A 15138-nucleotide genomic window follows, 5' to 3' on the forward strand; every position below is an offset into this window, starting at 1 on the left:
GTTCTGGATCTTAAAACATAAGCTAGCTGTGTGCGGAGGCAGCTAAAAAAGCTAATACAATCCTTGGTTGGATTAAACAGAGGCATAGAATCAAAATCACGTGAAGTGTTAGTACCGCTTGATGAAGCCTTAGTAAGGCCACACCTGGACTCCTGCAACCAGTTTTGGTCCCCACGTTACAAATAAGAGGTCAAAAATTCGGGAAAATGTGCAGAGAAGAGCCACTAAGATGATTGAAGGCCTGGAGACTAAAACATATGAAGAACGATTGCAGGATTTGGATATGGCTAGTTTAGAGAAAAGAAGGACCAAGGGAAGGCATGATAGCAGCATTCCAGTATTTGAGGGGCTGCCCCAAAGAAGAGGGAGTCAAGCTATTCTCCAAAGCACCTGAGGGCAGAACAAGAAGCAATGGGTGGAAATCAAGGAGAGAAGCAAACTTAGGAGAAATTTCCTGACAGTGAGGACAATTAATCAGTGAAACAACTTGCCTCCAGAAGTTGTGAATGCCCCAACAATGGACCTTTTTAAGAAGATGCTGGATATCAATTTGTCTGAAGTGGTGTAGGGTTTCCTGCCTAAGCAGGGGATTGGACTAGAAGACCTCCAAGGTCCCTTCCAACTCTACTATTCTATTCTACTCTATTCTATTCTACTCTATTCTATTCTATTCTAATCAAGGAGAGAAGCAACCTGGAATTGAGGAGAAACTTTCTGACAGTGAGGACAATGAACCAGTGGAACTGCTTGCCACTAGAAGTTGTGGGTACTCCATCACTGGAAGTTTTTAAGAAAAGACTGGACAGCCACTTGTCTGAAATGGTTTGCGTCTCCTGCTCCAGCAGGGGGCTGGACTAGAAGACCTCCAAGGTCCCTTCCAGCTCTGATACCAATTTTGATTCTCTGAACTCTTTACAGACCAAGGGTTGGGCCTTACAGAATTAAGATATCTATATCATCTATCTATCTATCTATCTATCTATCTATCTATCTATCTATCTATCTATCTATCTATCTATCTATCTATCATCTATCTATCTATCTATCTATCTATCTATCTATCTATCTATCTATCTATCGCAATAGCAGTTAGACTTATATACCGCTTCATAGGGCTTTCAGCCCTCTCTAAGCGGTTTACAGAGACAGCATATTGCCCCCAACAACAATCCGGGTCCTCATTTTACGCACCTCGGAAGGATGGAAGGCTGAGTCAACCCTGAGCCGGTGAGATTTGAACAGCCAAACTGCAGAACTGCAGTCAGCTGAAGTAGCCTGCAGTGCTGCATTTAACCACTGCGCCAACTCAGATCTATCTATCATCCATCCATCCATCCATCTATCTATCAATCATCCATCTACCTACCTACCTACCTACCTATCATCTATATCTATCTATCTATCTATCTATCTATCTATCTATCTATCTATCTATCTATCTATCTATCTATCTATCTATCATCTATCTACCTACCTACCTACCTACCTACCTACCTACCTACCTACCTACCTACCTACCTACCATCTATATCTATCTATCTATCTATCTATCTATCTATCTATCTATCTATCTATCTATCTATCTATCTATCTATCTATCTATCTATCTCTATCTATCTATCTATCTATCTATCTATCTATCTATCTATCTATCTATTATCTGTCTATCCATCCATCCATCCATCCATCCATCCTTCCTTCCTTCCTTCCATCCATCTAAAATTGAGGACAAAGGAAGGATACGTTAAATCACTTCTAACTTTTCCTAGATCATTTTTTTTCCCTTTCTCGCCCCCAAAAGTTTACTAAGTTTCAGAAAAGCATGAAAACACAAACAAGGGAATAAAAAAAAGGAAAAAAAGAAAAGAAGGAAAGGTCGGGAAAATTAGGGAGTCACATGGAGAAAACTCTCCATTTGTGTGGGGGGAAAAAACAAAAGGAAACTTCTGATTTTCTTTGGTCCTGATAAAAACCTAAAAAAAACAACAATGACCCTTTGAGCTAGTATAGATAAAAAAATATTTCCCCTAAACAATAGACAAAGGAGGACACCCCTTTTTCATTAAACGTTTGTACATTCGGAACAATGTTTCTCAATTTTGGCCACTTGGAAGACGTGTGGATTTCAACTCCCAGAATTCCCCAGCCAGCTTAGCTGGCTGGGGAATTCTGGGAGTTGAAGTCCACACGTCTTCCCGTGGCCATGGTAGAGAAACACAGATCTAAACTATTCTCCCAGTATCTTTGCTAGCTTGTCAATGACCAGAAAACGAAGTGAACAACTTCTACAGGTTCACAAATTGCTCATCTATATTTTTATTTAGTGCAAGGCAGCGCCTTGGACCAGCTCAAAACAATCGATGGAAAATAAACTTGCTTTTCACGGACCGAAGGATGTTATTACTGTAAATTCATTAATTGCAGCCAAAAGGATTGCTCCCCCACATATCAAAACATCCCCCCTCCCCCCTCCAATAGGATAATTCTGCTGCCATTTAACCAGCAGAGTTGGAAGGGACCTTGGAGGTCTTCTAGTCCAGCCCCCTGCTCAAGCAGGAGAGCTTATACTATTTCAGACAAGTGGCTGTCCAGTCTTTTCTTAAAAAATCCCAGTGTTGGAGCATCCACAACTTCTTGTGACAAGCTGTCCCACTGGTTAATTGTTCTCATTATTAAGAAAATTTCTCTCCTTGCTTCTCTCCTTGATTAGTTTCCATCTGTTGTTTCTTGTCCTGCCTTCTGGAAGATGAATTGACTCCTCCTTCTTTGTGGCAGCCCCAAAAATACTGGAAGGCTGCTATCGTGTTCCCCCTTAATTCTTCTTTTCTTTAGACTGGACAAACCCAAATCCTGCAATTGTTCTTCAAATGTTTTAGTCTCCTGGCCTTTAATCACCTTAGTTGAACAAGGAGAGAAAAGTAGGGGAGAGGGAAGGAGAGGGAAGCGGAGAAGAGGGGAGAGGAGAAGAGGAGGAGGAAGGAGGAGAAGGAGAAGGAAGGAAGAAGAGGAAAGGAGAGAAGGGAAAGGAGAGAGGGGAAAGGAGAGAAGGAAATGGATGAGGGGAGAGAAATAGGAGAGCGGGGAGGTGAGGGAAGTAGAGAGAGAAGAGGGGAGAAGAAAGGAGAATAGCAATAGCAATAGCAGTTAGACTTATATACCGCTTCATTGGGCTTTCAGCCCTCTCTAAGCGGTTTACAGAGTCGGCATATTGCCCCCAACAACAATCCGGGTCCTCATTTTACCCACCTCGGAAGGATGGAAGGCTGAGTCAACCCTGAGCCGGTGAGATTTGAACAGCCAAACTGCAGAACTGCAATCAGCTGAAGTAGCCTGCAGTGCTGCATTTAACCACTGAGCCACCTCGGGAAGGAAGGAGAAGGAAGTAAAGAGGGGAAAGGAGAGAAGGAAATGGACGAGGGGAGAGGAGTAGGAGAGATGGAAGGAGAAGGAAGTGGGGAAGAGGGGAGAGAAGAGGAGAAGGAAGAAGGGAAGGGAGAGAAGGAAATGGACATGGGGAGAGGAATAGGAGAGAGGGAAGGAGAGGGAAGGAGAGAGAGAAGAGGGGAGAGGAGAAGGAGAAGGAAGAAGAGAGGGAAAAGGAGAGAAGGAAATGGATGAGGGGAGAGGAGTAGAAGAGAGGGAAGTGGAGAAAGAGGGGAGAGGAGAAAAGGAGAAAGAAGGAGAGAGGGGGAAAGGAGAGAGATAAATATATAGAATGCTATGGTACAATTATGAAAATAATGCCTATAACTATGAGGTACACCATTACGTGTTTAAAAGATATTATAAATGTATGATTAAGAGAATATTGGTTATCATCAGGGGATATAAAACTAAGTATACTCAAAAAGGACTAGATAAGGGCCAATACTCTATCGCTGCAAAAGTGGAAATGCCGATGCATTATAAAGAAAAATGAACAATAAAAATATTTATTGAAAAAAAATCATCTGAGTTGCTCTTCTCTGCACATTTTTGGATTAGAGCCCCCTACCAGAGTTGGCAGAGGGAAAGAGCTGCGGTCCCAGGGCAGCCATGGCATGGATGCCAAGGAGCTGCCCTCCTCCGCCCATCGCCCGCGGCCATTCGGAGCCAGGAATCCTGTCAGGAATGGCCCAAACAGCAGAAGGCTGGTGGTGACGGAGGCGCTGTGGGCATGTTGGCACTATCTCCTGCCTTCTTCTCCATTCACCGCGATGCCCCTTGGGGGCACCAAGCCACTCTTGGCAGCGCTCCCCCCCCCGGGAACTGTAACCATGGCAGCTGGGAGGCTGATGGCTGATGTGGAGGAGATGAAACTCCAAGCATCCAGGAGCCAGGAGGGACCTGGCAGCATCAGGTGACCTTCGCAATATGACCGTGTTCCTTCGGCAAGGAATCTCGGGAGATCTGAGGTCACATCTGGAGAAGGAACTAAATGCACCTATCGGCAGAGAGGGAGGGTGAGAATGAGAGAGAGGGAGGGAGAGAGAAAGGGAGGGAGAGAGAGGGGGGAGGGAGAGAGAGAGGGAGAGAGAGGAAGAAAGAGGGAGAGAGGGGGAGGGAGGGGGGAGAGAGAGGGAGAGAGGGGGAAGGGAGGGAGGGGGAGAAGGAGAAAGAGAGAGAGAGAGGGAGGGAGGGAGGGAGAGAGAAAGGGAGGGAGGGAGAGAGGGAGGGAGAGAGGAAGAAAGAGGGAGAGGGAGGGAGGAGAGAGAGGGAGAGAGAGGGGGAAGGGAGGGAGAGGGAGAAAGAGGAAGGGAGAGAGGGAGAAAGAGAGAGGGAAAGAATGAGAGAGGGAGAGGGAGGGAGAGAATGAGAGAGGGAGAGGGAGGGAGAGAGAAAGGGAGAAAGAGAGGAAAAAGAGGGAGGGAGGGGGGAGGGGGGAGAGAGAGGGAGGGAGAGGGAGAAGGGAGGTAGAGGGAGAAAGAGAAGGGAGAGAGAGGGAGAAACAGAGGGAGAGGGGGAGAGAGGGAGGGAGAGAATGAGAGAGGGAGAGGGAGGGAGAGAGAAAGGGAGGGAGGGAGGGAGAGAGAAAGGGAGGGAGGGAGAGGGGGGAGGGAGGGAGGGGGGAGGGAGAGAGGGAGGGAGAGAGAGGGAGGAAGAGGGAGGGAGGGAGCCCGCCATGATTTCAGTTGGCTTCTCGTGGAAAAGGCCCAGGAAGCAGGAAGTGGTCCTTAGTCCTCTCTGAGTTTGGTTGTTTTTTTGCAGGCCTTTCATTAGTCAAACTGGGTAACATCATCAGTGCTAGAAGGGAGCAGGGCTTGCAGAATGGAGGAGGAGAGGAGAAGGAGAGGAGGAAGAAGGGAAGGAGATGGGGAAATAGGACTTTGAGGCCCTTGGTGCTCTCTTGAGGACTTAGCAGGGGGGAAGGAGGAGAAAGATAGAAGGAGAAAAAGGAGAAAGAGAGGGAGAAAGAGGAGGTGGAGGATGGTGGCGTCCTTGGTGCTTTCTGAGCTTGGTGGTTTCCTTGCAGGCGTTTCATGACCCAACTAGGGAACATCATCAGTGCTAGAAGGGGGTGGGGTTTGTGGAAAAGGAGGAAGAGGAGGATTGTGGGGGTGCTGGGTGCTCTCGAGCTTGGTTGTTTTCTTGCAGACGTTTCATTACCAAAATACGTAATGAAATCAGTGCACGGCTAATGAAAGTCTGCAAGAAAGCAACCAAGCTCAGTGAGCTCCCAGCACCCCACAATCCTCTTCCTCCCCCTCCTCCCCCTGCAAGCCATACTCCCTACTAGCACTGATGATGTTCCCTCACTGGGTCCTGAAACGCCTGCAAGAAAACCCACCAAGGTCAGAGAACACGCAAAACGCCTCATTTCAACCCTAAACATATTCTTATTTATTAAGCCCAGGAGGCAGAGCTGGATAACCCCAGCACCCCATCTGCCAATGCTCCTCAACTGTGATCAGGGATGGACTTCAACTCCCAGAATTCCCCAGCCAGGCCTGCTTTGTTTACCTGGCCTTCCCCAAACCCCAATTTGCTTGATTTCAAATTTCAGAAGCTCCCAGCTGCTTTTCTGGGTCAGGATGATGGAGACCGGACTCCCCTCAGGAAGAGCACCGGCTTGGACAAAGATGGAAGAGAGAAGGATGGACAGCTTTAATGGTACGCAGTTGCCCAGAGTCACTCTATCAGCCAGATGGGCAATACCTATACTGAGAGAGAGGGAAGGAGGGAGAGGGAACAGACAAATGAAGGATGGGCGATAGAAGATGGATGAATAAATAGAATAGGTAGATAGGTAGATAAATGCCGACAGACAGGTGATAAATATACAGTGGACGGAAGGAAAGAAGAAAGGAAGGAAGGAAGAAGGAAAGAAAGAATAGAGGAAGGAATAGAGGAAGGAAGGGAGGAAGGAATAGAGGAAGAAGGATGGAAGGGAGGGAGGAAGAAATAGAGGAAGGAAGGAATAGAGGAAGGAAGGAAGGAATATGCAAACGAAGGAATAGAGGAAGGTAGGAAGGAATAGAGAAAGGAAGGATGGGAGGGAGGGAGGAAGGAAGAAATAGAGGAAGGAAGGAATAGAGGAAGGAAGGAATAGGCGAAGGAAGGAACAGAGGAAGGTAGGAAGGAAGGAATAGAGGAAGGAAGGAAGGACGGGAGGAAGGAAGAAATAGAGGAAGGAATGAATAGAGGCAGGAAGGAAGGAATAGGCAAATGAAAGATTAGAGGAAGGTAGGAAGGAATAGAGGAAGGAAGGAATGGAGGAAGGAATAGAGGAAAGAAGGAATAGAGGAAGGAAGGAATAGAGGAAGGAAGGAATAGAGAAAGGAAGGATGGGAGGGAGGGAGGAAGAAATAGAGGAAGGAAGGAATAGGCGAAGGAAGGAACAGAGGAAGGTAGGAAGGAAGGAATAGAGGAAGGAAGGAAGGACGGGAGGAAGGGAGGGAGGGAGGAAGAAAGAGGAAGGAAGGAATAGAGGAAGGAGTAGGCGAAGGAAGGAACAGAGGAAGGTAGGAAGGAAGGAATAGAGAAAGGAAAGGAGGAAGGAATAGAGGAAGGAAAGAAGGACAGGGAGAATAGAAAGACGGACAGACGGATGGATAGATGAATAGACAGACAGGAGGAAGGTTTAATGGTGAAAAAAAATCTGCTTTTTCACATTTGGGTTTCTTGGTCTTTGGGGAGCCTCTGATTTCCCTTTTGTTTTTTTTCTTCCAGCCTCCAAAAAACACAAAATGTTTTCTTAAGTTTCTCTCATTTTTTTTTTTTTAAAAAAAAATACTTTGTGGCAATGGAATCCTCCTTTGACATCATTGTTCAGCTGGGGTGGGGCATGGCTCTAGAGTGGTGTGTGTGTGTGTGTGTGTTAAAATGTGTGGCTACTTTGCTTTTTTAATTCTTTTATAGCTAGTAAGCCTTGTTATTTCTTCCTGATCCGCCCGGCCCTTTCTTTGAAACACGTCATGAGTTTTAATGGCTCTTCGGCTGTTTAGCAATCATTAAGGTTTGCGTTTCGGCCAGGAGACCATCAGTAAAATGATTGCCTTCCTATCGTTTTTACTAGCAATCGATAACGGCATCCCCCCCCCCCCCATCCTAGCCAAATCCCTGCCTTCCTCCCAGGAGGAGCCTTAGAAAATATTCCCTTAAGTAAGAAGATGCTGGAGAAAATGCGAGATGCGAGCTGGCCAGTTCCTGCAAACACACCTATAATTTAAGGTTTTTATTCCCCCAGGATCCGAACTCTGACCCAAGATTTCTCAGCCATCCCCTCTCTTACCCACCTTCTCAAGATTGTGACCCAGGAAGCGGCATTAAATCAAGACATCTCCCTAGGGGAAGCCCCAATAAAAGAATGGTTGCAGGAACTGGGTATGTCTAGTCTGATGAAAAGAAGGACTAGGGGAGGCATGATAGCAGTCTTCCAATATCTCAGGGGCTGCCCCAAAGAAGAGGGAGTCAAGCTGTTCTCCAAGGCACCTGAGGGCAGGACAAGAAGCAAAGGGGGGAAACTAATCAAGGAGAGAAGCAACTTAGAACTAAGGAGAAATTTCCTGACAGTTAGAACAATTAATCAGTGGAACAGAAATTGCCTCCAGAGGTTCTGAATGCCCCAACACTGGAAGTCTTTAAGAAGATGTTGGATAGCCATCTCTCTGAAATGGTATAGGATTTCCTGCCTAGACAGGGGGTTGGACTAGAAGACCTCCAAGGTCCCTCCCAACTCTATTTTATTCTATATGTTATATTCCTATTCTATTCTATTCTATTCCTCTATCCTATCCTATCCTATCCAATTCTCTATTTTATTTTATTCTATTCCATCCAATTCTCTATTCTATTCTATCCAATTCTCTATTTTATTCTCTTCCGTTCTGTTCTATTCTATCCAATTCTCTATTCTATTCCATTCTATCCAATTCTTCATTTTATTCTATTCTGTTCTATCCAATTCTCTATTCTATTCTATTCTATCCGATTCTCTATTTTATTCTATTTTGTTCTGTTCTATTCTATCCAATTCTCTATTCTATTCCATTCTATCGAATTCTCTATTTTATTTTATTCTATTCTGTTCTATCCAATTCTCTATTTTATTCTATTTTATTCTGTTCCATTCTGTTCTATTCTATCCAATTCTCTATTCTATTCCATTCTATCCAATTCTCTATTTTATTTTATTCTGTTCCATTCTGTTCTATTCTATCCAATTCTCTATTCTATTCCATTCTATCCAATTCTCTATTTTATTTTATTCTATTCTGTTCTATTCCATTCTATCCACTTCTCTATTTTATTCTATTTTGTTCTGTTCTGTTCTATTCTGTTCTATTCTATCCAATTCTCTATTTTATTCCATTCTATCCAATTCTCTATTTTATTTTATTCTGTTCCGTTCTGTTCTATTCTATCCAATTCTCTATTCTATTCCATTCTATCCAATTCTCTATTTTATTTTATTCTATTCTGTTCTATTCCATTCTATCCAATTCTCTATTTTATTCTATTTTGTTCTGTTCTGTTCTATTCTGTTCTATTCTATCCAATTCTCTATTCTGTTCTATTCTGTTCTATTCTAAAATTATCCATTCACGAGAGCTGCACAATGAGGATTACCTTTGTCACCTACTTACGGGCTGATCCTTTTCACAGGAAGCATCAAGGCCTCCGAATCTTTTACGGCGCTCACTAATTTAATGCCCATCTCAAAAATGCCAAAGTTGTGTTATCAATTTCTGCCGGTTGTTCGCCCAACCTAAGCGGTGTGGCTGCAGGATTCTGGACTCTCCAATAAATCAGGCACTTCCTCAACATCTTTTCCTGAATCCTGTCAAAAGAGGGAGTTGGAATTTCTTGGCTGCCTTCACACAACATGCTAAACTCTGGTTACCACGATTGCTGCATTCATACGAGCCTGACGGCTGTTTCACACAACGGGCTAAATCAAAGGTTAATCTTCCTAAATGCACTGAATCAAAAAGCCCCCTACTTCATTTTGAGCCTAGACGACAGCGTTGTGCGAAGCTAACCCTTGTAGGCAAAACGGATGTCCCACTCTTGAAAGTTTCTCCTAAGAATGAAGCTATCCAAAACTAGGTTTCAGAGGCTGCCTTCCTAAAAAAAATCTATTTTAGTAGCTGAATCAGAGCCATACTGAGACTTTGTTAAAACAAGATATTAAGACTCTGGAAAGAAGAGCAATAAAGATGATTAAGGGACTGGAGGCTGAAACATCCGATGAACGGTTGCAGGAACTGGGCCTGGCTGGTCTAGGGAAGAGAAGGACCAGGGGAGACAGGAAAGCATCTTCCAATATTTGAGGGGCTGCCCCAGAGAGGAGGAGGGGGTCAAGCTATTCTCCAAAGTTCCTGAAGGCCAGAGAAGGAATAATGGATGGAAACTGACCAAGGAGAGATTCAACCTAGAAATAAGGAGGAATTTCCTGACAGGAAGAACAATCAACCCATGGAACAGAAGTTGCCTTCAGAAGTTGTGGGAGCTTCATCCCTGGAAGCTTTCAAGAAGAGACTGGATAGAAATGGTGTAGGGGCTCCTGCTTGGGCAGGGGGTTGGACTAGATGATCTACAAGGTCCCTTCTAACTCTGTTAATCTGTAAAGGATCTTGAGATTCCAGAAAGGGTGCAGAGAAGAGCAACCAGGATGATGAGGGGACTGGAGGCTAAAACATACGAAGAACGGTTGCAGGAACTGGGCCTGGCTAGTCTAGGGAGGAGAAGGACCAGGGGAGACAGGAGAGCATCTTCCAATATTTGAAGATAATGCCTATAACTATGACATACAACATTACGTGTTTAAAAGAGATATCTTCTCCCAAAGAAGAGGGAGTCAAGCTATTCGCCAAAGCACCAGACGGCAGCAGAAGAAACAACGGATGGAAACTAATCAAGGAGAGAAGCAACCTAGAACTAAGGAGGAAATTCCTGGCAGTGGGAACAGCTTTCCTCCAAGAAGGTGTGGGGTCTCCATCACTCAATTTTTTCAAAAATAACTGGGTAACCATTCGTCCGATGCAAGGCAAGGAGGTTGGACTGAAAGACCTCTGAGGTCCCTTCCAGTCCTATGTTTCTATGTTCTAACATACTTCACTAAGGCACTTAAAAAAAAACCTAGCAATTGGCACTACAATTGTTGTTCACTTAATTTTTAAGTAAAGTGAATAATTTTAAGTTAATAAATTTTGGGCACCACGATGGAGGCCAAAATTTATGTTGCTAAGAGAAACATTTTGTTAAGTGAGTTCGACTTAATAAGGTCGAACTCACCTTCTGTCCTTCTGAGGTGGGTAAAATGAGGACCCAGATTGTTGGGGGTAAGAGGCTGACTCTGTAAACCGCTTAGAGGGGGCTGGAAAGCACTGTGAAGCGGGATATAAGTCTAAGGGCTATTGTTATTTTTCCTCCCTCCCGCCTTCCCTTCCCAGTGGGCACAATGCAGTATTTGCAGGCTAATTCTGCTGACTGCCAGTAGTTTGATCCTGACCCGCTCAAGGTTGACTCAGCCTTCCATACCTCCAAAGTTGGTAAAATGAGGAAGAGACTGACTTTGTAAACCGCTTAGAGAGGGCTGGAAAGCACTGTGAAGTGGGATATAAGTCTAAGTGCTATTGCTATTTTTCCTTCCTTACTTCCTGCTAGAAGGCAGTATTGCAGGCTACCTCTGCCCCTTGCCAGCAGTTCGATCCTAATTGTTGGGGGCAAGGGGCTGACTCTGTAAACCGCTTAGAGCGGGCTGTAAAGCACTGTGAAGTGGGATATAAGTCTGTTATTGCTATTTCTCCTTCCTTCCTTCCTTCCTTCCTTCCTTCCTTCCTTCCTTCCTTCCTTCCTTCCTTCCTTCCTTTTAGAATGCAGCATTGCAGGCTAACTCTGCCCACTGCCAGCAGTTCAATCCTGACCAGCTCAAGGTCGACTCACACTTCTGTCCTTCCAAGATCGATAAAACGAGGACCCAGATTGTTGGGGGCAAGGGGCTGACTCTGCAAACCGCTTAGAGGGCGAGAAAGCACTGTGAAGTCAAAGCGCTATTGCTATTTTCCATTGCCCCATTCTACGACTTTCCTTGCCACAGTCGTTAAGTGAATCACTGGAGCTGTCAAGTTAGACCGTGATTCTGACTTCCCCCGTGGACTTTGCTTGCGAAAAGGGGACCCCACGTGACCCCGGGGACACTGCGACCGTCATAATGATGAGTCAGTTGCCCAGGGCCTGAATTTTGAGTCGCGCGACCACAGGAATGAGGAAACGGTTGTGTGATAAGCTTCGGTCACTCCTAAGACACTTTTTTTCAGGGCCATGGTAACTTGGAACGGTCACTCAATGAACCGTCGTAAGTCGAGGACGACCTGTAATTGGTGAAGAGGGAAGATGGATCCCATCAGCTACTGAATTGCAGATTATTCCGGCAACATCTCCCCACCAGGAGAGCTTTAAAAACACAAAGTGGAAATCTCCATTGGGGGAAGAGGAGGAGGAGGGGCTACATGTAGTCCTCGACTTACGACCACAATGGAACCCAACATTTATGTTATTAAGCGAGACATTTCAGCAAGCGTTGCCCCATTTTACGACCTTTCTTGCCTCCGTTGCTAAGTGAATCGCTGCCGCTGTTCAGTTAGTCACCCTGGTTGTTAAGTGAATCCGTCTCCCCCACTAACTTTGCTGGTCAGAAGGTCGCAAAAGAGGGACTGACATGAACCAGGGGAACTGCAACGGTCATTAATATGAGTCAGTGGCCGAGCCTCTGAATTTTGACCATATGACCATGGGGGAATGCTGCAAAGGGTTGTAACTCTGAATAATGGTCACGTCACAGTCCTATGTCCCGCTTTTCAGGGCCGTTATAACTGAACGGTCGCTAAATGAACAGTTGTAACTCGAGGACCACCTGAATTAGATATTTCTGCCTCCAATTACTTATACAGTAATAAAAGCAGGATAAAAATAGAGGAAGGAAGAAAGGAATAGAGGAAGGAAGGACTAGAGGAAGGAAGGAATAGAGGGAGGAAGGAAGGAACAGAGGAAGGAAGGAAGGAATGGAGGAAGGAAGGAATAGAGGAAGGAAGGAATAGAGGAAAGAAGGAAGGAATAGAGGGAGGAAGGAACAGAGGAAGGAAGGAATAGAGGGATAAAGGAAGGAAGGAATAGAGGGAGGAAGGGAATGGAGAAAGGAAGGAAGGAAGGATAGAGGGAGGAAGGAAGAAAGGAAGGAAGGAATAGAGGGAGGAAGGGAATGGAGGAAGGAAGGAAGGATAGAGGGAGGAAGGAAGGAAGGAAAAAATAGAGGGAGGGAGGAACAGAGGAAGAAAGGAATAGAGGAAGGAAGGAAGGAATGGAGGAAGGAAAGAAGGAATAAAGGAAGGAAGGAAGGAACGGAGGAAGTAAAAATACACCCTAATACATAAATAAAGTTGTCAAATGAATAGCTCTGGTTTGTTTATTTATTGCCTGCAGATAACCAGGAGACAGGGAGTTCTAGTCCCGTCTCTAGGCCCAAAAGCCAGCTGGGTTGCTTTGAACCAGTCCTTCTCTCTCTGCCCAGCCCACCTCGCAGGGCTGTTGTGGGGAAAATAGGAGGAGCGTTTAGGCATGCTTGCTGCCTTAGAACCTAGGATAATAAGGTTGGAAGGGACCTTGGAGGTCTTGTAGTCCAACCCCCTTGCCTTCCATTTGTAAAAAAAAGAATAGAGGCAGGATTAACGTAGGAAAAATATAAATTACCCGCAGTTTTACTTTATGAAACAACCCAAAACTGTACAGCACAAGCCAACATTAACAAGCTACTGGACCTTCAAGGGGGTCTCAGAAATAAGCAAGCCACAGTTTATTCGGCCAAGTTCTGCAGAGCCAATGCAGGATTCGTTTTGGGAAGCGGTCTAGTTTTGAGCAGGGGGTTGAACTAGATGACCTCCAAGGTCCCTTCCAATTCTGTTCTCTCTCCTATTTGGCCTGTCTCGGAGGGGGGGGGGAGGGCTCTCCGGACACAGCTTGGCAAGGCTGCCTCAAGGCATCAAACTGGCACCCAGGAGGGGCATCTGACCAAGCCCCAATTCATGGGGCGAGGATCCAAAGTCCAGCAGACCAACCAGCCCCCCCCACTCCTTCCCCAGCCCTACCTTTCAGCAGTGGGAGAGGCGTGAGCTCCTGCTGGTTGCTCTGGTACCGGAACTGGGAGGAACTGTGCGACCGTCTCTGGCGGGACCGGCGGAGCGACCGGCGGGAGAATCCGTCCACTTTATCCGGCGGAGGCACCGGGGACAACCCAGGGGACGAAGGGCTGGTCGGCGTGACGGCCGGAGGGATTTTGGTCTCCATGTCGTTAAGCGGGACAGCCTGTCCGTCCGTTTTAAGCGATGATGTCCGGCTTTGCTTAATCTCGCAGGGGGGCGTCGGGCATCCCCTCCGGATGCAGCAGCGGCAGCCCCATCCCCCTGTCCTGGGGAAGGGAAGGCGGAGGAGGGGAGAGGGGGGCGCAAGTCCCAGTCTGGCTCCTTGCCAATCTCAGGTGTGTGTAGAGGTGGTAGGGAGGATGCAGGTGAGCAGAGTCCTCAGCAGTGGGTCACATTAGGGGAGGAGGGGGGCTGCAGGCCGTCTGGGCATCCGGCTCAGGACCCCCTCCCCATCAAGAGGGGGCTGCGGGAAGACCCTTTGGAAGGGGAGGGATGGAGGGATAGATGAAGGGATGGAGGGAGGAATGAATAGAGGGATGAATGGAGGGATGGATAGAGGGATGAGGGAAGAATGGAGGGATGGATAGAGGGATGAGGGATGGATGGAGGGATGGATAGAGGGATGAGGGATGGAAGGATGGATGGATGAAGGGATGAATGGAGGGATGGATAGAGGGATGAAGGGGCTTCACCGGTGGGGCAGCGGCCTGGCGGCAGAGCAGAGACCCCCCCTCCTCCTCCCTCCTTCCTTCCTCTTCCTCCGCCTGCCAGAGGCGGCCAACAGGTTGTCCCAGCAAGGTCAAGGCGGCTCCGCTTCTCCTCCTCCTCCTCCCAGCCGGGCGAGCTTCAAGGAGGCATCAGCCGAGCGGGGCGCGGACCTTCCCCTTCCCAGGGGGACCAGCAGCAGCAGCAGCAGCAGCAGCCGCGGGGAAGGCGGCGGAGGAGGCGACGCCCGTAGCCCCGGCAGGTGCGGGCAGGTGCGGAGCGAGGCTCCCGGCGGGCGTCGCAGCAGTAGCGGTGGCGGCGGCGGCGGCGGCAGCAAAACCAGCGAAGGCGGCAACGGAGCCCAGGAGTCGGGCGGTCGGGCACGCGCGCGCCGCTCTGGCGCCGGCTCGCTCTCCCTCTCCTGCCCCCCCCTCCTTCCACCCGCGTGCGCGCGCCCGCGCCTTTCCCGGCTCAGCCACCTGCCCCGCGCTCACGTGACCCCTGCGCGGTCCCTCCCATTGGCCGCCTAAAAATAGAAGCTGCGTCAGGCTCCGGCAGAGGTGATGTCATCGCCGCCCCTCCCAGAGAGAGAGAGAGAGAGAGAGAGAGAGAGGGAGGGAAGGGAGAAGCGCCCGTCCTCAACTGGGAGTCCGGCTGCAGGACCCATCCTCCCCAGCCAATCCCATGGGACTCCTCTAGGCGTCCAGCTGCATCACCCATCCTCCCCAGCCGATCCCATGGGACTCTTCTAGGCATCCAGCTGCATCACCCATCCTCCCCATCCCATCCCATGGGGCTCCTCTAGGCATCCGGC

At 47.6% G+C, this 15138-nt stretch overlaps 1 protein-coding gene across 1 annotated transcript in view; it reads right to left on the reverse strand.

Moving 5' to 3' along the window:
• Positions 1-14749, reverse strand: part of PPP2R5B (protein phosphatase 2 regulatory subunit B'beta) — a 44183-nt gene extending 29434 nt beyond the window's left edge. Inside the window, exon 1 of the mRNA XM_087705398.1 lies at positions 13566-14749. Within this exon, the coding sequence (XP_087561524.1) occupies positions 13566-13764 (199 nt within the window). The 5' untranslated portion in view covers positions 13765-14749. The remainder of the gene's footprint in view (positions 1-13565) is intronic.
• Positions 14750-15138: the final 389 nt, after the last annotated feature.

The sequence above is a fragment of the Thamnophis sirtalis genome, unplaced genomic scaffold, assembly GCF_051295495.1.
Source record: "Thamnophis sirtalis isolate CommonGarterSnake01/CBP01778 unplaced genomic scaffold, rThaSir2_p1.2 scaffold_2, whole genome shotgun sequence".
NCBI classification, from domain to species: domain Eukaryota; kingdom Metazoa; phylum Chordata; class Lepidosauria; order Squamata; family Natricidae; genus Thamnophis; species Thamnophis sirtalis.